The sequence below is a fragment of the Pan paniscus genome, chromosome 10 (assembly GCF_029289425.2).
Source record: "Pan paniscus chromosome 10, NHGRI_mPanPan1-v2.0_pri, whole genome shotgun sequence".
In the NCBI taxonomy this organism is placed as follows: domain Eukaryota; kingdom Metazoa; phylum Chordata; class Mammalia; order Primates; family Hominidae; genus Pan; species Pan paniscus.
In genome coordinates this window covers 42,356,380-42,377,486 of record NC_073259.2, presented here as the reverse complement: position 1 = coordinate 42,377,486, position 21,107 = coordinate 42,356,380, and the positions used below count along the sequence as shown (strand labels likewise).

The 21,107-nt window shown below is 54.7% G+C and overlaps 1 protein-coding gene across 1 annotated transcript in view; it reads right to left on the bottom strand.

Annotated features, from left to right (window-relative positions):
• Positions 1 to 21,107, bottom strand: part of FIGNL2 (fidgetin like 2) — a 30,768-nt gene continuing 9,661 nt past the window's right edge. Inside the window, exon 2 of the mRNA XM_034935820.4 lies at positions 1 to 4,521. Within this exon, the coding sequence (XP_034791711.2) occupies positions 2,549 to 4,510 (1,962 nt within the window). The 5' untranslated portion in view covers positions 4,511 to 4,521 and the 3' untranslated portion in view covers positions 1 to 2,548. The remainder of the gene's footprint in view (positions 4,522 to 21,107) is intronic.

Sequence of the window (21,107 nt, the reverse complement as noted above, 5' to 3'; positions counted from 1 at the left end):
TCGCTTTAATACTGTGTAATACTTTCTTTTAAAATACAGTCTCTTCTGAGGTAGACAGACCACAACTGCAGAGCATCGTCAGACAGGAGATAAATACGTCCATGTACAACACGCAGCAAAATGAGGTAGAAATGGTTACAGCGGGAGGAGAGGATCCCAGCCCCAGTCTGGGTAGAGGAAGGGGAGAGGCCAGCTCGGAAGTCACCCTCCCCACTCCCTGCCCCTGGATTCTTTGGTATGCCTCCCCCCAACATTACCAGAGCTGGACTGGCCCTTCCCCTACCTGCCCCAGAGCCCATGAGGTAGGTGCCACTAGGCTGGGGGCAGTCTCCTTGTGCAAAGCTCCCCAAGCCTGGGGAACAGGAGGAGCCTAGTAGAGAAAGCGGTGGGGACTCCACCTCCCAGAGCTCCCTGCCTCTTGAAGGGAAGGCTGGGATCCCACCCCAACTTCCCTGACACCCTCCACCCCCCCACCCCCCAATACATACACACCTGAGAGAGAACCCCTCACTCCATGCTCCCTCCGAGGGTCTTTTGCAGCCTGCGGCTGTGACCCGGCAGCCCACTGCTTCTGAGGCACCAAAGCCCTGTGGGAGGCTGGCTCCAAAGAGGGGGCCAGAAAGCAACGGGGGTGGGGGGGAGGGGAACAGAGCAGCCTTCTGGTCAGCACTTCTAGGCCAGCACAGGCCCTGGGTGCCAGGGCCCCTGAACGGTCCCCCACAGACACCCTTCCAGCCAGAGGGGAGGCAGTAGACTCTAAGAAATGCACGGGCAGGCAAGGAACTGCACAGGAGGCTGAGGTGGGAGAGAGAAAAAGTGGTGGTGGGGGGGCGTGTCCCCTGCTTTGGACTAAGATCAGAGTTGTGATATGGGCTGGGGGTGGTGGGAGCAAACTGCTAAAGCCTCATCAAGGGAAAATTGGTGGGAAGGAGAGAAATATGGTTCTTGGAAGGGTTCCAAGCCTAGTGGAAAGTTCAGGCAGGACTGAGACTAAGCCCCCAAGGTCAGAGAAAACACCCCTGCCCATCTCCCTCACCCTCTCCCAGCCCTGGAGCTCCAGACCTAGGACTCCGGGGGAATGGCGAAGGCACATTTCCTCACAGAGCCCCCCAAGTGAGGGATGCTCACTCCTCCTCAGAGCCTCCAGCAGAGATGGCTGAGGTCCAGTAGCTGATTTTGTGGCCAGACTGTCTACCCAGATGGAATCCTCCTAGCATAAGTCACTGGGGACCTCTGCCAAGGCAGGGCCAGGGGACATGACCTCTCTGGAGACTTTCTGCTTAGGTCACCTTCCCATTTGGGCCCTCCCACCCTACTTTCTGGGTCTCAGGAAGGAATTGGGCAAGGGCATCCTAACTCTGGATAGCCCTTCACAGAAAACACTCAGCGGAGGGGTTGGGTGGGGCAGGGGGTGGGGAGCAGCAGGAGAGGAATAAGGCCTCCCTTCTCTCAAACCCCACAGCCCACTCCCCACATTCATGCCTCAGGCCTCGGCCCTGGGGAGGGAGCCCTTAGGAATACATTCTGCTTCTGACCAGGAATAGCTGGGGTTTCACTGAGGCCTCTGGGTCTTCCTCTCCCCTTCCCCGTAAGTCTCATTTTTTGAGTGTCTGGGAGAATTTGGTCCCCTGGATGGAGTGGGGGGGAGGGGGCAGGTGTGAGGGGCACACAGGAGAGCAGCCAAAGTCTAACATTCTTTCTGAGGTCAGTTTCTTCCTGAGTTGTCAAAAGAAAAAGAAAAACAGCAAATTCTACACATTTTACAAAAATAAGAAGACTAAAATATGAAACAAGCTACATTTCTGGGATCTCCCCTCAAAAACAAACAACAAATTCCCCTTCTTTGGGGACTTTTTTTCGTTGATCCCCCTAGACCCTAGGTTTCAGATGGGTAGAGGGGTAACCCTCCTCCTCAGCCCCTGGGCCTCCAGAGCTCCTGCAAAGGGCCACTGCAGTCCAAATAAGAACAGAAGGCAGGGAAAGGCATTAAAGCTCAGGGACCAAAAGGCCAGGGACGCTGGAGAGCCAGGGATGGAGACAGAAGCACAGAGGGTGAGGGATGGAGAGCTGGGGAGGGAGGGGCAGGAGAGAAACAGGGCCAGCATGGGGTGGGCAGGGGTGTCAGCGACAAAGCAAAAGGGAGAGAAAACCAAGAGAATGCAGAGAATGGGATGGAGAGAGTGAGGGAGAAGGAGGGTGCCATTCAGATAGCGAGGAGACAAAAGCGTTGTGGCAAGAGAGCAGGAGTTCCTAAGGCCCCGGGTGCCAGCCCATGCCGGATCTGCCCGGTCGGCCGGGCGGAGATGGCGAGCTTCCAGTCCACAATAAATAGGAAAAACCTGAGTACACGGCGCATATGGCATCTGCCTGGCAGAAGCATTTTCCTTCCCACGAAAAAAAAAAATATCCACCGGCAGACCCCTCCTGTCCCCGATCCCACATTCACCACTCCAGCCCCTGCCAGCCGGGTTTAGTCAGTGACATCCCTCCCACGCGGAGGCGGCGGGGACGGAGGGACTGCGGCTCCCGCGGCCTCCCCCGCGCGCCGTCAGTGTCCGGAGCCGTACATTTTGTCCCACTCCACGAACGAGTCCAGTTCCTTGGCAGAGGCCCTAGGGCCCACCTTGGCCAGCGCCGCCTCCAGGTCCTTGTAGGAGAGGGGGCGCTGCAGCCCCGGGAGGCCCGCCCCGGCCGCCGCCTGCTGGCACAGCTGCCCCAGCTCGCCCCCAGAGAAGCCCTGCGTGCCCTGCACCAGCGCCGCCAGTTCCCGCTCACTGAGCGCGCAGCCCTGCTGGGCCAGCGCCCGCTGCAGGATCTGCCCGCGGGCCGGGCTGTCGGGCAGCGCCACGTAGAAGCGGAGAGAGAAGCGCCGGCGGGTCGCCTCGTCCAGAGCCGCGGGCCGCGAGGTGGTGCCCACAACCAGCACGCCGTCAGCCCCCGCGCCGCAGCCCCCGTCCAGGCAGGCCAGGAGCGGCACCTGCAGCGCGCCCCCTGCCGCCGCGCCGTCGTCCCGGGCGGGGAGCAGCGCCTCTAGCTCGCTGATGAGGAGTACGGAGGGTGGGCGGCAGCGCGCGGCCGCGAAGGCGGCCTGGAGGAGGCGCGCGCCCTCGGCGGCGCCGGGCGCAGCCAGGGTCGCGCCGCGCAGGCGCAACAGCGTGGCGCCCAGCTGCGTGGCGAGGCAGCGGCCCAGCAGCGCTTTGCCCGCGCCCCGCGGCCCAAAGAGCAGGACGGTCCGCGGCGGGCGCAGGCTGCCCGGGTAGGCGGGCGGCCTGAGCAGGGGCCACACCAGCTCCTCCTCCAGCGCCGCCTTGAGCGCGCCCTGGCCCGCCACATCCGCCCACTGCACCGGGGGCCCGCAGTCCACCATCTTGCTCGTCACCAGCTCCAGGGCCCCAGGGTCCACGCCTTTGGGAGGCTCCCCCGACGGCACGGCGAACCCCCCACGAGGAGCCGGGGCCCGCTCCGGGAACTTTTCAAAGGGCTCCAGTTGCGGGCCGTAGACGGGGGAGCCCAGGACCTTGAGGGGGACGCCGCCACCGTACTTGCCCGACGCCTCCTCCGCGGCTCCTGGCGGCTTGGCCCGGAACCCGTTGCCCCGACATTCGCCGTTGTCCGCGGCGGGGTAGGAGGCTCCGTCAGCCACGGGGGCCTTGGCGGGCTCGTACGCGTACTTGCGGTAGCGGCCCTCGGGCCCCTCGTCGGCGGCCTTGCGCTTCAGCGACAGCCCGGATTCGGCACCCGGCGCGGCCGTGGGGAAGCCATAGGCGGCGGGCGGTGCCGGCGCGGGCAGGGGCGTGGGCGCGGGCAGGCCCGGGGTCAGGTAGGGGGCCGGGGGTGGGCCTGGGGGCGGCGGGAGCGCGCCATAGCCGGGCTGCGCTGCGTAGCCCCCTGCGGGATAGTTGTACAGCGGCGCTGAGGGCCCGTACCCCGGAGGCGGTGGGGGCTGTAGGAGCGCGGCCGGGGGCGGCGGGGGCAGCGCGGCGCCCGTCTGCGCGCAGTAACCCGGCGCTAGGTACCCCCCGCCGTAGCCGGCCGCGTACTCGGGCGCCGCCGATGGGCCCCCGCACGCATTGCCGGCGTAGAGTGGTTCAGGGAGGTTCCCGGCTAAAACTGGGGAGCCCCCCAGGGCCCCGGAACCGCCGCTACCGCCCGACTTGGTTCCTGGGAGGCCTTCGTGGAGTGAGGCCAAGGGGTAGGGTGGCTCCGGCCCTGGCCAGGGCTCGGGATCCCCTTTGGCGCCGTTGAGGAAGGAGGTGTCGCTGTACCCGCCCAGGGCCGGACGCTCGTAGGGAGAATCCAAGACCCCAGAGTACTTCTCTGCATAGCGCTTTAGGAGGTTGGAGGCAGTGAGGGCTGAGATGTCGTCGTGTGCCCAAGCGTAGTGGCAGCGTTGGCGACCCCCAGGGGGCAACTCCAACTTGTGGGCCGGCGACGGGGTGGTGGAGGAGACGTCCAGGTGCTGCTCTGGCCACTGGTTGAGGGGCTGGGCGTGTTCTGGTGTCCAGTGCATCTTCAACAGAGCTGCGGGCAAGAGACAGGAGGTCTGGTGAGGTCTAGCCACCGAGGACCCAGTGGGCCACTGCTAGCCATAGGCCAGTCCGCCTAGACTGCGGCTTGGACAGGCTGGGCTTCCGGCATCCACCACCTACCGCCCCACTCTCTTGGGGCCCTCCCTCCAGGCACCAAATACACTTCTTATGTCCCAGGATTAAAGTTGTCTGAAAATATTTTCCTCAGCGCCCAAAGGGGTCTGGAAATGATGTGGTTGGCCCTAACTTCACCTTGTAGGCAATGGTTATTATTTTTGTCCTGGCCACTCCAGCCATGTCCTTTGCAGGACACGTGATCCTTACTTTCTATGAAGGATCGGACAATGGGCGGGACATCCCAGCCCTCGGAATAGTCAAACTCAAGTGAAGCTCGCTCAGTAAGAGATGTTTGTCACCTACCGTGTGCTGGCCACTACAGAGGCACCAGGGTTATGTAAAGAGTTGTATGAGGCCTGCCCAGAGTCCCTGGCCTAGTGACCCAGAAGTTTGTTATTCCTAAATGCTCTGTTCACCTCAGCCCTTCCTGAGATTCTGAGATTCCAAGGCCCCGTCTGGGCCCGAGGTCAGAGATGCTGGCGTGTGTGGGACTGCCTTATCCATGGGAAACCTCAGTGGCTGACCCAGAGCATTCATTTCCTTCCCACTTGGTTTTGGCTTCTGCCTGATGAAGTCAGAGCACCTGGATTCCAGACCCAGCTGCATGTAATGGCTGTATGCCTGGGGCAGGTGCTGCCACCTGCTTTATTCCCAATAGGTCTCACCACAATACAAAAATATGTAGAATAAATAGGTCATATGCTGGAGAAGACCGGGGAAAGTTAATACACAACAATGCACATCATAGGATGTGGACCACAAATTTGTCTCTGAGCTTCCCAGTAGCCAAATAGGGAGAGGTCATCAGACTCACTGCAAAGTAAAAAAACACCATTACTCAAAGCAAAAAGTGTTCCTGTCTTAGAGATCATAGAACTTTTTTTCGTGGTCCTCAGGAAGCAGACCTGTGAGATGTAATAAACAACGTCCTTCTTGCCATCCATGCTGTAAACACAGCGGAGATGTTCCTTGGCTGTTCCTGACACCCCCTTAGCACCTCCCAGCGTGAGCCAAACACTCTGGTAAGGGGATCTGGGGCTTGGGGAATGGTTCTACCCAGGCACAGGGCTCCTGTGGGCCAGCCTGATAAAATATCTCAAAGACTAAGAGGCCCATGGCACACCCAGCAACAGTCGATGCCGATGATGATTTCTCAAAGCTAAACTTTTGATAAGACAGGTTAACAGGTTCACGTATTCTCATAGGTTCAGTATTCTTTCTTCAACGGATTTTTATGGAGCACATTCCAAGTGTTTTGCTAGGCATGGGGAAAGATTGAAAGGTGAATAGGATGGGTCAGTCGGGTGGAGAAGACAGACAATGGCCTCTGTGAAGTGAGAAAACAGAGGTATGTGCCAAGGGCACTGGGGCTCAGGGCAACTTCCCAAGGAGGTGGTGCCTTTGCTGGACCATGAAAAGTGAGGGATCAAGTCGACCAGACAGGCTAAAGTGAGCAGGGCATCCCAGATCACAAGAACAACACCTTCAAAGGTGCAGGGCACAGTGCCTTCAGAAAGCCAGGGCTGCACTAGCTCACGTACCATATTCCCTTCCTCAAGGCACTTTACTGCCACCTTCTGGAAAGCTCATAAATCTGGTGTCTGCTGCACTGGAATTGTGAATTGTGCCCTGTTGGAAAGGCTTGTGGACAACTTACATAACCATCCATATACTTCGAGTCCATAGAGAACACCAAGAAATTTTGGGTCACCAGAGCTTTGAAAGTGGGTGTATATAGTCGAAGAGGAAGCTGAAGATAACCCGGTGGCTTCTCAGTTCTCCACAGCTGGCCTTCCTAGCAGCAGCTTGTTGACAGCACCCCACCCCTGTTGATGCTCTCTACTTCAGGTGACTGTGACCTGACATCAGTGGGAGAAGACATTTGAAAATAAAGCTATTTACTCTCATCCCCACTGCCCTAGGGAAGGCATGAGCCATAAAAATGTAGCTTAAAAAGGAAGGTATGTTGAGTTCTTGAGGTTGTCCTGCCCCCATCTGAGAGGTGATGCTGGCCACTGGGCAGGAGGGAGCAGAGTAACAGAGCTGAGTGTGAGGTCCTTGGGGGCAGATATGCAGCCCTCCAGCTCTTGCTGAGCAGGATCTCCAAAGATCAGAGGCATTACCTGGTGTGAAAGAGGGTAATTTCCTGGAACATCAGAAATCACAAATGGTTCTGGCTGCAGAGTCTTAGGAGGTAACATCAAAGTTATTGGCCAGGCTCAGTGGCTCACGCCTGTAATCCCAACACTTTAGGAGGCCGAGGCTGGTGGATCACCTGAGGTCAGAAATTCAAGACCAGCTTGGCCAACATGGTGAAACACCGTCTGTACTAAAAATACAAAAATTAGCCGGGCGTAGTGGCGGGTGCCTGTCATCCCAGCTACTCAGGATGCTGAGGCAGGAGAACCACTTGAACCCGGGTGGCGGAGGTTACAGTGATCCGAGATGGCACCACTGCACTCCAGCCTGGGCGACAAGAGTGAGACTCCATCTCAAAACAAACAAACAAACAAACAAAAGTTACACAAATGCAAGTATTGTGTTACTATCCAGACCACAAATCTGTTTTTTTTTTTCTATTTACTATTTTCTGTGCTTTGTTTCCTTACTTAATATGGAAAGAGAGATTTGACCTTGATGATAGCATTTACCCTGAACATATTAAACTGGACAAGCCGGGGAAAAAGAGTGACACCCTACCCACTAAGGGCACAGACACAGTAAATGAAGAAGACTCAGATCTGGACTTGTCCACACACATCTTCCCCACCGCCAGCCCCTATGCTCCTAAAGCTGTCAGTGATGTCCCTCATCGCCCAGACTTTTGGGCCAGGCTCCCTCTCACCAGCCCCTGGCCTGGCCTTCAGCAATCCTTACTGAAACCTCCACCTGCCAACGAAGATCCTCTGGCCCTGGCCGTCACTGAGAACTGCTCCACCTTGGCAACTGTGGACTCCAGTAAGCCACCTCCAGTCCTCCACCCCATCCTGCCAGCTTCATACCCATGATGTCTCCTCTACTCCACGGCTCAGACCCTCTCGCCCTTCCAGAGAGGGGACCTTGTCCATGACACTCTTATCTATACCACCTGATCTCTACTCTCAGTCTTCATTTGGCCCTTCATTACCTGGCCCTTCCACTCCAGGTAAATTTCCTCCCATTTTAGCCAGGGCAAAAAATGAAGTCATTGGGCAAAGCTCCCTTACCTCTGGCCCTCTTTTTACCTTTATCTACATCTGTATCCATCTTGCACCCAGAAGGCCTCAGGATCCATCCACCCCAGTTCTCGGCCCCATCAATTATCCCTCCTAGGTGCCGGGCCCGCCCCCCCCACACAGTTAGCTTGATTAATTCTCATCTTCAAAATGACCTCTCTTGACCCTGGGTTCCCCACTAGCTACCAGCTCATCCCTTTTTCCCTTCTTCCTTCTTTAAGGCATCATTGTCTACATGCAGTGACATGACATCCACTAGAGATCCTTTCAATAATCTAACCAGGGGCCAGGCACAGTGGCTCACGCCTGTAATCCCAGTACTTTGTGAGGCTGAGGCGGGTGGATCACCTGAGATCAGGAGTTCAAGGCCAGCCTAGCCAACGTGGTGAAACCCCTCTGTACTAAAAATACAAAAAAAAAAAAAAATTAGCCGGGCGTGGTGGCAGGCACCTGTAATCCCAGCTACTTGGGAGGCTGAGGCAGGAGAATATCTTGAACCTGGGAGGTGGAGGTTGCAGTGAGCCAAGATCACGCCATTGCACTCCAGCCTGGGCGATAAGAGCGAAACTCCATCTCAAAAAAAAAAAAAAAAATCTAACCGGGAAGCAGGGCACCAGGTCAGCAACTTCTGCTAAACTTAGTTCCATAGCGCTACATTTTCCTTTAACCCCTTCTAAGAGAAAGAACTCAGCTGCCAAAGGACCAGCCCCAACCTAAGGGCGGGAAGAGGGCAGAAGTTTGAGAAGAGTGGGTGAGATTGCCTTACCTGCACACAGGCCCAGAACGATGTCTCACGTGAGTCTGAATACACACCAACATGTATGTGCACACCACCAGGGATGTGTACAGATGTGCGCAGCTGCAGGCACGTGCATATGTTCATGCCTGTGCCTGGCACGCACATGTTTAAAGTGTGATCTCACTTAGATGCTTCCTGACAGACCCAGGCCTGCCAGGCCTTGCCTTCCTCCCCTAGCCCGCTATAGGTGGAAAATGCTGTCTCCCTGCCCCCACCCCCAGGCCAGTTACAGCCCTCTTGCTCTGACACAGAGACCCTGGGCCTGCTGCCAGTTTGCCTCCCACAGGAGCCTCAGGAAGGATCTCCCCAGGACGGGGACCCCATGTCTCCTGTCCAGGTTCACAAGTCACACTCCAATGATCAGTGATGCTGGAGGTGAGGAAAGGCCCTGAGGACATGGGGGAAAGTATAGGCTTTGAATCCCAGAGACCTAATTTGAATCCAGGCCCAAACACACACTGTGTGACCCTGGGCAGGTTGCCTGACCTCAGTGAACCTCAATTTCCCCATTTCTATTTGTATTTTTTTTTTTAAGTAGAGACAGGGTTTTGCCATATTGGCCAGACTGGTCTCAAACTCCTGGCCTCAAGTGATCTGTCTGCGTCAGCCTACCAAAGTGCTGGGATTACAGGCCTGAGCCACTGCACCCAGCCAATTTCTCCATTTGTTAAAGGGCATAACGTATGTCATGCTGAGTGGCAGTGAGGATTTAAAGATAATGTATATAATGGACACAGTCCAGTGTGGGGCACAAATTACAAATTCAGAACCCAAGCAGTGCCCCAACCTTGCTGAGTGACACTAAACAAGTAACTTCTCTTTGGGGCTGGGGAAACTTGGTGAATGTTCTGTGAAAAGAGGTTCCTTCCAGTTCTAATATGACGGGCCAGTAGCTGACGCCATTTCCCCAAAACCCAAGCACTGCGTACAGAACCAGCGCCTGTTCTATGTTTTACGTCTCTAATGCAGCCGTCGTACCAGCTCTGAGATCAATACTGTTATTGTCATCCCCATCGCCTCCCCAGATGAGGAGACTGAGGTACAGAGATTAACACATCTTCAGGGTCACATGGCTGTTACAGAGTGGAGACAGGACTCAAAGCCCAGGCCCTGAACCACTTGCCTACAAGGGCTCTCTGGCCCAGCCCTTTGTTCTTACAGCCAGAGAATAGCCTGAGTCATTCCACACTGCACACTTACACTCACCAACACTCACTTCCTGGGCCTGTGGAAACAGTGGCTCTGCCCCTGAGTGCTGTGTATTTACCCTTCAGAGCAGGCAGGAGAATTTGTGTCCCCTCCCGGTAAAACGCCCAAGTAGAGCCTGTCTTTCCCTGGGAAGGGCCATCAGATAACCAGACACACCCCTGGGCTGGGCGCACAGTTCCTTATTTGGGTTTTGTGGTTTTCCCAGGTGGTAGCTGGGACTCTGTGGAGAAAACACTCTCTCTCTCAAACTGCCTGGTTTGGGGAGCAAGGTCTTGTTCCTGCGGCAGCTCTTTCTCTGCAGACCTTGAAGGTGAAGTGCTGCTGTGCACATAGGAAGCTGGAACCCCGCTTGACTCTACCCACAGGACGAAGTCCTTCAAACTCACAGGCAATCAATCAATAGTTACAGAAAGAATTACGGGATGGAAGAGTAAAGTCATTCCTAAAACCCCTCCCCTCATTTTTAGGAAGTCTTACAAGGTTCATGAGAGATGATTCAGCCTTCACAGCTGGCCAGAACACTCAGGCACCTATCTCCCCCGTGGTCCTGCTGCCCTCGGGTCCTGTGGGTGCCTCTCCCATCCCTGAGGACCACAGGCTCTCCATGCACAGGGCCCAGTGCAGGCAGTAGGTATCCCCCCAGCCCACCCTGGCTTCCTGGGGCAGCAAATGCCCTGAGCTGTCACTCTGTGATCATGGCCAAGACGTGAGTTAACCTTACTAAACTCCACTTTCTTCATCTGTCCATTGAGACCGCTGGTTTAGATCAGTGGACCTCTAACCTTCCTTTCTCATTAGAAACACAAATAAATTTTGTACAGGGTGAGGTAGGAAGAAACCCCAACAACACAGCATCAACACCCTCCTCCAACCCCCGAAGGAGACCCCCAAGATTCCTTCCGGATCTTCCAGAAATTCTCTGATTCTGGATTCCGTCACCCATAGGGGAGGGAAGGGATTGGACCAAACTGGGCTGGGGGCAGGGTAGGCAAGGAGGGGCAGCTGTGAGTCGGCTCCAGGCCGGTGTGGAGAAGGGGCCATGCCTCTGGGCAAGCCTCCTCTGAGCTCCATTATCTCAGCCTGGAACAAAGAGGCTGGAAGGGAGAATCCCATTGTCGGCCTCCCTTATGGAAATCTCATTTATCTATTCACCAAGGCTCCCACAGGCCTTTTGTCCCAGGCTTTTTGTCTACTGCTTACAACGGGTACCCCAGGGGGTCTCTGGCTGCCTGGCAGAGCTTGAACAGGACTGTGCCCCCTCCTCTAGGCCCTCTCCCTCATGCCAACCCCCCAGTTACTGCAAGAGGAGAGGAGAGGGAGGGGTAACAAGGGGACTCTGGAAGACTGGTCACCTGCCACAGCCCTGGCACCTACCATACAGGAACCTCTTTCCCCAGTTCTGGGCCAGAGAATAGCCTTCAAAACCTGCCTGGGGGCTGCCCTAGAGCTGGCAAGGGGCCTAGCATGAGTAGGGCTCAACACATGTTTAGGGATGAGCTAGAGGATGCCATGGGGTGGCTGCATGATTCTTCCTTCCATGATACTTTCAGTGTGCCAGCCACTGTGTGCCAGCTATGACTCCCGGCTTGAGAGGCAAACCAGACCACATTGGGACCCATGCCTGCAGACTTGATCAGCTAACAGGGAAGAGAAAACAAAGTGTTTCCTCAGAAAGGAGGGAGGGAGGGAAGGAAAGAGGGGAAAAAAGAAGGAAGGAAGGAAGGGAGAAAAGGAAGGAAGAGAGGGAGGGAGAGAGGGAGGAGAAGAAAGGAAAAAAAGGAATGAAAGAATGGGAAGGAGGAAGGAAGGAAGAAAGGGTTGGTCAAAAGACAAAATTTCAGGAGGAGTAAGTTCAAGAGATCTATTGTTAAATATGGTGACTAGAGTTAATAAAAGTGCATTGTATACTTGAAGATTACTGAGAGTAGGCCTGGTGTGGTGGCTCATGCCTGTAATCCTGGCACTTTGGAAGGGTGAGGGAGGCGGATCACCTGAGGTCGGGAGTTCGAGACCAGCCTGGCCAACATGGTGAAACTCCATCTCTACTAAAAATACAAAAATTAGCCGGGTGTAGTGGCGGGTGCCTGTAATCCCAGCTACTTGAGAGGTTGAGGCAGGAGAATCGCTTGAACCTAGAAGGCGGAGGTTGCAGTGAGCTGAGATCGCGCCACTGCACTCCAGCCTGGGCAACAGAGCCAGACTCCATCTCAAAAAAAAAAAGAAAGAAGAAGAAGAAAATTACTGAGAGTAGATTTTAGGTGTTCTTATCACAAATAAGTATGTGAGGGAATGCATATGTTAATTAGCTCAATTTAGCCATTCCACAATGGGTACATATTTCGAAACATCATTTTGTATACCATAAATATACCCATTTTTATTTAAAAAAAGAAATTTTAAAATAAAAATATTGAGTTGTTTTTTTTTTTTGAGATGGAGTCTCACACTGTCGCATGGGCTGGAGTGCAGTGGTGCGATCTCGGCTCACTGCAACCTCCCCCTCCTGAGTTCAAGTGATTCTCTTGCCTCAGCCTCCTGAGTAGCTGGGATTACAGGCGCCCACCACTACACCCAGCTAATTTTCTGTATTTTTAGTAGAGATGGGGTTTCACCATGTTGGCCAGGCTGGTCTCAAACTCCTGACCTCATGATTCGCCTGCCTTGGCCTCCGAAAGTGCTGGATTACAGGCATGAGCAACGACACCCGGCCTACGCTCTTTTTTTCTTGAGACAGAGTCTCACTCTATTGCCCAGGCTGGAGTGCAGTGGCGCGATCACAGCTCACCACAGCCTCAACTTCCCAGGTTCAAGCGATCCCCCCACCTCAGCCTCCTTAGCAGTTGGGACCACAGGTGCCAGGTACATGCCACCGAGCTTGGCTAATGTTTGTGTTTGTTTGTTTGTTTGTTTTTGTACAGACAGAGTTTTACCAGGTTGTTCAGGTTGGCCTCAAACTCCGGGGCTCAGGCAGCCCACCCCCTCAGCCTCCCAAAGTGCTGGGATTACAGGCGTGAGCACAAAACCCAGCCTGTATTACCCTTAAAACAGAGACAACTGTTGATTTTCTGTGCAAATGAAGAATTACAGGAATAAATACAGTTGATAGATTAAAAAAAATAAGGTCATATAGCTAAAAAAGAAAAAAAGAGGAAAAGAAAGAATGCTGGAGGTTCAGAGACAGCGGAGGTACTTTCGCTAGGGAGTCAGGAATTCATTTTGCAGCAGTCATGGAGAGCACTGGGGCATGGAGGGGACAGCAGGTCCCAGCTCGGAGGCTCCAGGAGAAAACAAGGAAAGTGCAGAGCTGAGCAGGGAGTGCTGGCACCCACTCCCCACAGCACCCCAGTTAAGCAGGTATTATTTGCAGATAAAACAGTGCCAGACAGATGTGGCTGGCCCCAGGTCACGCAATCCTCTGGAGGCCAAGTGGGGACCTGAAAGCAGATCTCCTCCCACTTCCACAGGCTGTGGAAAGGCAAGGATACAAGGCAGGGAGCACACCCCTGAGCAGGGCATGAGAGCCAAATGCTTTCCTTCCCTGTCCCTAAGCTCACTCCTTGGCGGGAGAGGGGATAGAACAAAGGATGAACCGAGGATGGGTGAGCTGTCTGAAGTCTCCCTCTTGTGCACTGATCCCACCCTCTTTCAACAAAGACACTGTTCCCTCAGTTCCCCCTTCTCCTACCTGATCCATTTCCCTCTCTGCTGGGTCACTCTCATCAGCTCGCAAATATGCTGTTGTAGTTCCCGTTTTAGGAAAAAAAGCCCAAAATATATATACATTTTTGAGACAAGGTCTTGCTCTGTTGCCCAGGCTACAGTGCAGTAGTGTCCCCATAGCTCACTGCAGCCTCCACCTCCCAGGCTCAAGCATTCCTCCACCCCAGTCTCTTGAGCAGCTGGGACTACAGGCACATGCCACCACACCTAGCTAATTTTTAATTTAATTTAATTTATTTATTTTGAGACAGAGTTTTGCTCTGACGCCCAGGCTGGAATGCAGTGTCACGATCTTGCCTCACTGCAACCTCTGCCTCCTGGATTTAAGCAATTCTCCTGCCCCAGCCTCCTAAGTAGCTGGGATTACAAGTGCCCACCACCACGCCCAGCTAATTTTGGCATTTTTAGTAGAGACAGGGTTTCTGTATGTTGGCCAGGCTGGTCTTGAACTCCTGACCTTAGGTGATCCACCTGCCTTAGCCTCCCAAAGTGCTGTGATTACAGGCGTGTGCCACTGTGCCCGGCCCCAAAATAATTTCTGAATCCCCCTTCAGCTACATTCTATCTCTCTCTCTTTGCTTGTTTTTACCTTTTCTATGCTACTATTTCTGATTCCTGTCCTTCCATTCCTCTTGAACCCCTTCCAAGCAGGCATTTACCTCCAACACTCCACTACCTTTGCCTTATAACCACACAGCTGAATCTGATGCTCTGCCCTCCTCTTGCAAAACCAGGGACCTGCGCTCTCCTGGCCCCTGCTGCCGTCCCCTCCACAGCCTCTTTGCTGCCCTCCCATCACCCACTCCCTTCTAAACCCTGCAGACCTCGGGCTCAGTCCTGCAGCCTTCTTTTCCCTCTCCATGGTAATTCCTTGCATGATCCCATCCCATCTCCTAGCTTTGACCATCACCTGTGTATTGATGTTTCCCAAACATAGTTCTCCAGCTGAGATTTCTCCCCTGCACTCCGCACTTTATTCAACCTTCTTCCTGACATCCCCACTGGAATATTTAATTGGCATAATTAACATGCCCAAAAGTGAAACTCCGGGCTCCCACATCCGCAACCTAGCCCTCCCTCAGCCTTCCCCATTGCAGGAAATGGCAGCTGCATCCTTTCTAGTTGCTCAAGCCAGAAACCTTGCGGTCATCCTCAACTTCTCTTTCACTCTTCAGAACAGCAAATTAGATTCTTCAATCACTTCTCACCACCTCAGGGATGCTGTCACCTGGACGACAGCTGCAGCCTCTCTCTCTTTTTTTTGTTTTGTTTTTTGAGACAGGGTCTCACTTTGCTGACCAGACTGGAGTGCAGCGGCGTGATCACGGCTCACTGCAGCCTGGACCTCCCAGGCTCAAGCAGTCTTCCTACCTCAGCCTCCCAAGTAGTTGGGACCATAGGTGTGGTGGGCCACCACACCCAGCTAATTTTTAAAATTTTTTTGTAGAGATGGGGGTCTCACTGTGTTGTCCAGGCTGGTCTTGAGCTCCTGGGCTCAAGCTATCCTCCTTCCTTGGCCTCCAAAGGGCTGGGATTCCAGGCATGGGCCACCGTGCCTGGCCTCACTTCCATCTCACCTCCCCCTTTCTACATTGTCCTCTCTTTTCTTAACACAGTTGCCAGTGTAACTCTTGAAAGCATGTTCCATAAGTCATTCTTCCACCAAAAGCTTCCAGTGGCTCCCATCTCACTCAGAATAAAAGCCAAAGTCCTCTCATTGGCATACAGGGTCCTCATGGTCGGCTTCCATTACCTCTCGGCCTCACCTGCTGCCACTGCCCCTCCTCCCTCCCTTCCACACCCTGGCCTCCTCACAGCTCCTCCCACCAAGCTGCTTTCCACCTCAGTGCCCCTGCCTCTGCCCTGCCTGGAACACACCTTCCCTGGGCTTGCACCCTTCCTAGCATCAAGTCTCTGCTTAGCTGTTGCCTCGGCAGACACTGTCCCCTTCAACCTGATGTTCCCTGTAACACTCATCCATCGGATTATGGAACAACAGGTTGAAGGGGACAATCCTATTTGTTGCTTTATTGTCTGTGTACCCACTAGAAAGTTCATGAGAGCAGGGACTTTGTTTTGTTCACTGTTATATCCCAAGCACCTAGGACAGTGCCCGGCACAGATTAAGTTCTCAATAGACTACAGGATGGATGGACAGACGGACGGATGGATGGATGAATGGACAGACAAATGGACGGATGGATGGATGAATGGACAGACAAATGGACGGATGGATGGATGGATGGATGGATGGATGAATGGACAGATGGACAGATGGACAGACGGATGAATAGACAGACAGATGGATGGGTGGATGGATGGTTGGATGGATGGATGGATGGATGGATGGATGGATGGATGATCCCAGAGGCTTGAAATGGCCTCTGTGTCCAAATAAAGAAAGCAATCAGGGTGACTAAATTTGAGTGCACATGTGATGGTGAGGGTGGCAAGGGGTGAAGCCAGGGACTCACCTCAGGAATGGATAGGGGAGGGGAGTCCAGAAGGGGCATTTGTGTCTGTGAACACCAGAGGAAAGTGTCCAGCCCCCAAAGGCACCTATCTCAGCCCCCCAGAGACTCCACAGGGCCTCTTTCTCTTTAAATCTCTCTCCTTCTGTTACCCCCCACCCCATTGGGCTTCTGTGGGAGAGGACAAAAGGGGTGCTGGAATTCCCATCAAAGGCCTCTGGACACATGGTAAAGAGATCAGGGCCCTCAGGATCTTGCTTCCTGGAGGTGCGGAGGCCGCCCCGCCAGTCTGGCTCCTCTCTGGGGTGGGAGGTGTGGTGAGGGGTGTGCTCTGGCCCTGGTCTTCTCATATGTCAAATGCCAAACAGCAGGAGGTCGGCCTGGGAGAAGCTGGCCAAGCGGCCCCCATCTGGGCTCTGTGTACGCGTGCACACGCTGACGGGAGGGGACAGCACAGATATCACTGCCTGTGTCCGCGGTCAGGGCCACAGCCAAGCTGTGACCATCTGTTGTTGCTCTGAGAGGCCAGGCCAGGGGCCCAGCACCCTTGAGGAATGAACCTTCCCTTTCACCCAGCCTTCTAGTGTTTGCAAAGAACTTCATAGTTATCCATCGTTTTCGTCCTCACAACGTCCCTGCCAGATGGGCATTATTCTCCCCATTTTATAGAAGAGGAAATGGAGACTCAAGTGTGGAAAGAGATTCTCCCAAGGTCATACAAGCTGTAAGAGGGGAAGTGGGACTCAGCCCATGTGTCAACACCTGCCTACCCCAGCTTAGAGGCAGTAAGGCTCTCCAAGGTGCCTCAAAGCACAGGGTCCTCATTTCAAGCTCAAAATAAGCAGATCTCCAGGGTCAGGCTCTCAGGCACAGCCTCCCACCCATCCCCTGCTCAACTCCTGCCCAACCCTCCCCCACCACCCCCTCTTCCAGGAAGCCTTCTTGGACTGACCCCCAAGGAAGTTCCTTAGATGCCTCAAAGTCTAGAGCTCCCTGCAGCCACTTCTTTCCCACTGTGACTGCCATGCTCTCCCTGCATGTTTATCTCCTCTGTGATCCAGGACCTCTTGAGGGAAGCCCAGTCACCCAAAGGAACGGATGATTCTCTAACTTCAGATGGCCCACACCGCATTCCCCTTCGAGGCAGCCCAGCAACCTGGGGAAGGAACATAGTGTGGCGGGAAGAGTCCTGCCCAAGGCCACCAGCCCAAAAGGGGCAGAATTGGCACTTGCACTCAAGGACTTTGCTTCAGCCCTGAACACAGCCTCTAATCCTGTACTGTCCAATGACAGGCACTAGCCCCATGTAACTATTTAAATTTGCAGTCATTAAAATTTAATAAAATAAAAATTTTACTTCCTCAGTGGTACTAGCCACATTCCATATGTTCAACAACCGTATGTGGAAGTGGCCACTGTAGTAGACATCACAGACACAGAACCTTTCCATCACCATAGAAAGTTCTATCGGACGGAGCTGCTCTATCTTGAACTTCTATGGAGTCTTGCTTCTTAAGGTCTTTAGGTAGACTTCCTGCGGATCTAGACTTCTTTTTTTTTTTTTTTTAATAGACAGAGTTTCATTCTTATCACCCAGGCTGAAGTGCAGTGGCGTGATCTCCGTTTACTGCAACCTCCACCTCCTGGGTTCAAGTGATTGATTCTCCTGCCTCAGCCTCCTGAGTAGCTGGGATTACAGGCGTGCACCACCATACCTGGCTAATTGTTGTATTTTTAGTATAGACAGGGTTTCACCATGTTGGCCATGCTGGTCTCGAACTCCTGACCTCAGGTGATCCACCCACCTCAGCCTCCCAAAGTGCTGGGATTACAGGAGTGAGCCACCGCGCCCTGCAGGCTTCTTTTCCTAGGATTCCCAGGCAGTTTTACAGCTACCCTGGACTGGAGCTTTCCCTAGAACCAGGGGAGGGAGGATGGGCTAGCTGAGTCAACTCCCTCCGCCCCAGCCCCGCCTGTCTGCCCTGCCTCAGGAGAGGAGGGACAGGCGGAGGAGGAGGAGAGGAAGGTAGGACAGGGCACTCTGTCATCTGGCCTTTGGGCCGCACTGCCCTCCCCCATCACCTGCTCAACACTCCTCCCCCACCCCGCCCACCATCCTCATCCTCATCCAATCCCAAGGACAGATGGGGGCCAGTAGAGAGGGAGAAACGTGACCACAGTGAAAGCACTCTCAAGTGGTAACACAGTCCCGGGGTCACAGCTGTGTCCCCCGAGGCCTGGCCAGTCTCTCATGTCCAGCCTTCATGTCTGGTCAGGCCTGGGCTAAAGTGAGTCTCTGTTGGTGGGGGGCGGATACTTCGGAATCCTAAGGGGAGATGGAGGAATCTGTTGGTGCCGGATTATCCCAGCAGACACACCCCAGTTAGAAATGCAGTCACTCTTGTGGTCACTCATCCATCCATCCATTCAACACACATTGAATAAGCCCCCACCATGTCACAGTGTAATGGGAGGATGTAGAGGTGGGCAGTGGACTTCCTAACCAGCTTGACCAGGTAGGGACATGGCTGGTGGGCTTAATCCTCGTCCCAGGCTAGATGAAGGTCCTTTGTCTCTGCCCAGTGGTCTGAGCAGGGTGGACACCTCCAGCCCCCTCCTCCCCTCACACAGGCGCACATGCCGGTGGGTGGGTGCACACACACCCAGCTGCTGCCAGAAACCCCCCTCCTGTGGTCTCTCTGGCCAATCACAGCACTGAGGAGGAAGTCCCACTGTCCGGTGGCCCCCAGGGAGTGTATTAGCACATTTGAACCGCTCAACCTGCAACTGACAAAGCCTGGGGCCTTGGGAGGGGACACAGCAGGAGGGGTGGGGGCCTGTGGGGAGCTCTCCTCCCGTCTGCCTCTCAGGGGGAAGCTCAAGACTAGATTAAGCATTCTGGGGCACAGAGGAATTTGGGGGCCCCAGCTCCAGCCGTGAATAAGCGATCCATAAAATCCCAATTTACACACTCACTGATCAAACAGCCCATCTACTACCCCAGGAGGTTGGGGGTGGCTCCTGGGCCTCTCCTGCTCTCAAAGAAGGTCCGGGGGAGCTGGGAACTGGACATAGGACGCAGGATCCCAGTGTTTTCCCTACAGCCTCAGTCCAATTCCCAATCCCCATGAGGGGTATCCATGCCAAGGGCGTGGGGCCTGCCGGTACCCCCTGTGACCTGGCTGCCTCGGGATGGGCTGGGGGGGCTGCCTCAGTCAGGCAGCCATCTTTGTCCACCCTCTGTGAATAACAGCTCCTTTTTTCTCTTGTGTTGCCCTGGGGCCGCCAGGCCCGACTGCAACCTCATCAGAGCTGCTAATCACTTTTCCAGCTCTCCTCTCCTCCCCGCCCCCTTCTTCCCAACAGCCCCTCCACGTTTTCTCTGGATCCTCCACCAAAAGCTGCCCTGGGATGCTCAGGCCGCCTTCCTTCCACTGTCTTGTCTCACCCCAAAGCTAGGCAATATCCAGGAACACAAGGGGCTCCAGGCTGGTGCTCTGTCCCCAGCCCATCTTCTGGGAGAAAGCAGGTAGAGAGAAATAGCCTTGTTATTACCCTAGTCCCTGCCACCAAAGAAAACACAACGTATCTCCCTCTTGCCTAGGTGTTGTTTGCTCCCCTTGGTTAGGCTGCCTGCAATTTCACCAAGAGAACACCACTCTGGTTAAGGAGGATTCTCTTTTAAACCAAATGGACCCTCTGGGAGGCTCCAGGCTGTCAGCCAGTCACACCTCCAGGAGGATTAGCAAGGCTCATTCTCCTTCTCCTTCCCACCCGCTCGAGGTGAGCTGCATGGGCCACTAGAAGTGTTCATGGAGGCCGGGGAAAGCGAGTCTTTGGGGCTGGGAATTGCCCCCCACACCCCACTTCTCACTACATGTGAGCTATGTTGGAGCAGGTCAGAGATGGATGTCAGCTCCTGGGCCCTGGGGGAAGAAAGGAGTAAGGGCTGCCCTGTCTCTGTGCTTCCCAGAGGCCACTGCACACTGGGCTGGGAGCTGGATCTCCATTGTCTCATTCAGTCCCCTCAGCAGGCTGCTGGGCTGATTGTGGTGTGAGCCTGTTCTACGGTGAGACATACTCCTTCCCTTCTCCCCTTTCTCCACTTCACTGGCTGCTCCAGGTACCCCGCCCCAACAGAGCCTGTACCCATTAGTAACCTGGGTAAGGCAGGTGTCTGAAGGGCAACCTGAAAGACTGACCCACGGCTTGCAGGGGTCTCTGAGCCCACTCTAGCAAGCCCTTCCCCCTCCCATGACTCAGGCATTGCAGGGAGTGAGCACTGGCCTCAGAGTCAGCCTCTGAGATGTGGGACAATGTCTTGATCTGTTTCCTCCTTTGTGAAATGGGGGGTGGAGAGGCAGCATCCCCCTCACAGGCTGGCCTGAGGGCCGTGAAGGAGAGGTGGAACTTTCCTGACTAGCTGGAGGGGCCACCCATGCAGGACCCAGGGCAGGCTCCAACTCGCTCCTAGAGACTGGCTAGGTGCAGTGGCCTGGGAAAGAGGTGGGGGGGCTGCTCTCCAGGCCCAGAAGGACCCAACTCATTTGACAGAGGACTCCAAAGAGAAAACATAATCCTGGAGCTGCCTGCGGGGCCCCAGAAGAGCTCTGCCTTGCAGGAATGAGTTCCCTGTCCTGCCCTGACCAGCTGACCATCACGGAAAATACAGTCCCAAACCACAGCTTCCCAGGATGTCCTCACCTGACCCCTGGCTGCTCTGACCTGAGTCCTGGGACATCTGTCACCAGCCTCTCCTCTGCTAATAGAGGGAGGAGCACCAGGGCCCCCCCATGACCCCCCCCGCCCACCCTCTGCCACTTAGAAACTGCCAGGCAAGTCTCATGCTCCTGCTTCAAGTCCCTCTTGACAGCCCACTGTGCCCAGACGTAACTTGATCTTGAGCCACATTCTTCGCTGTCCCCGGGAATCTTAAGAGGAGATGTAGGAATCTAGGTGAGAATCTTAGGACCCTCTGGGAGGGTCCACAGAGACCTCAGACTCAACATGCCCAAGGAAAACATCTCCACCTCCTCTCTCCTGATTC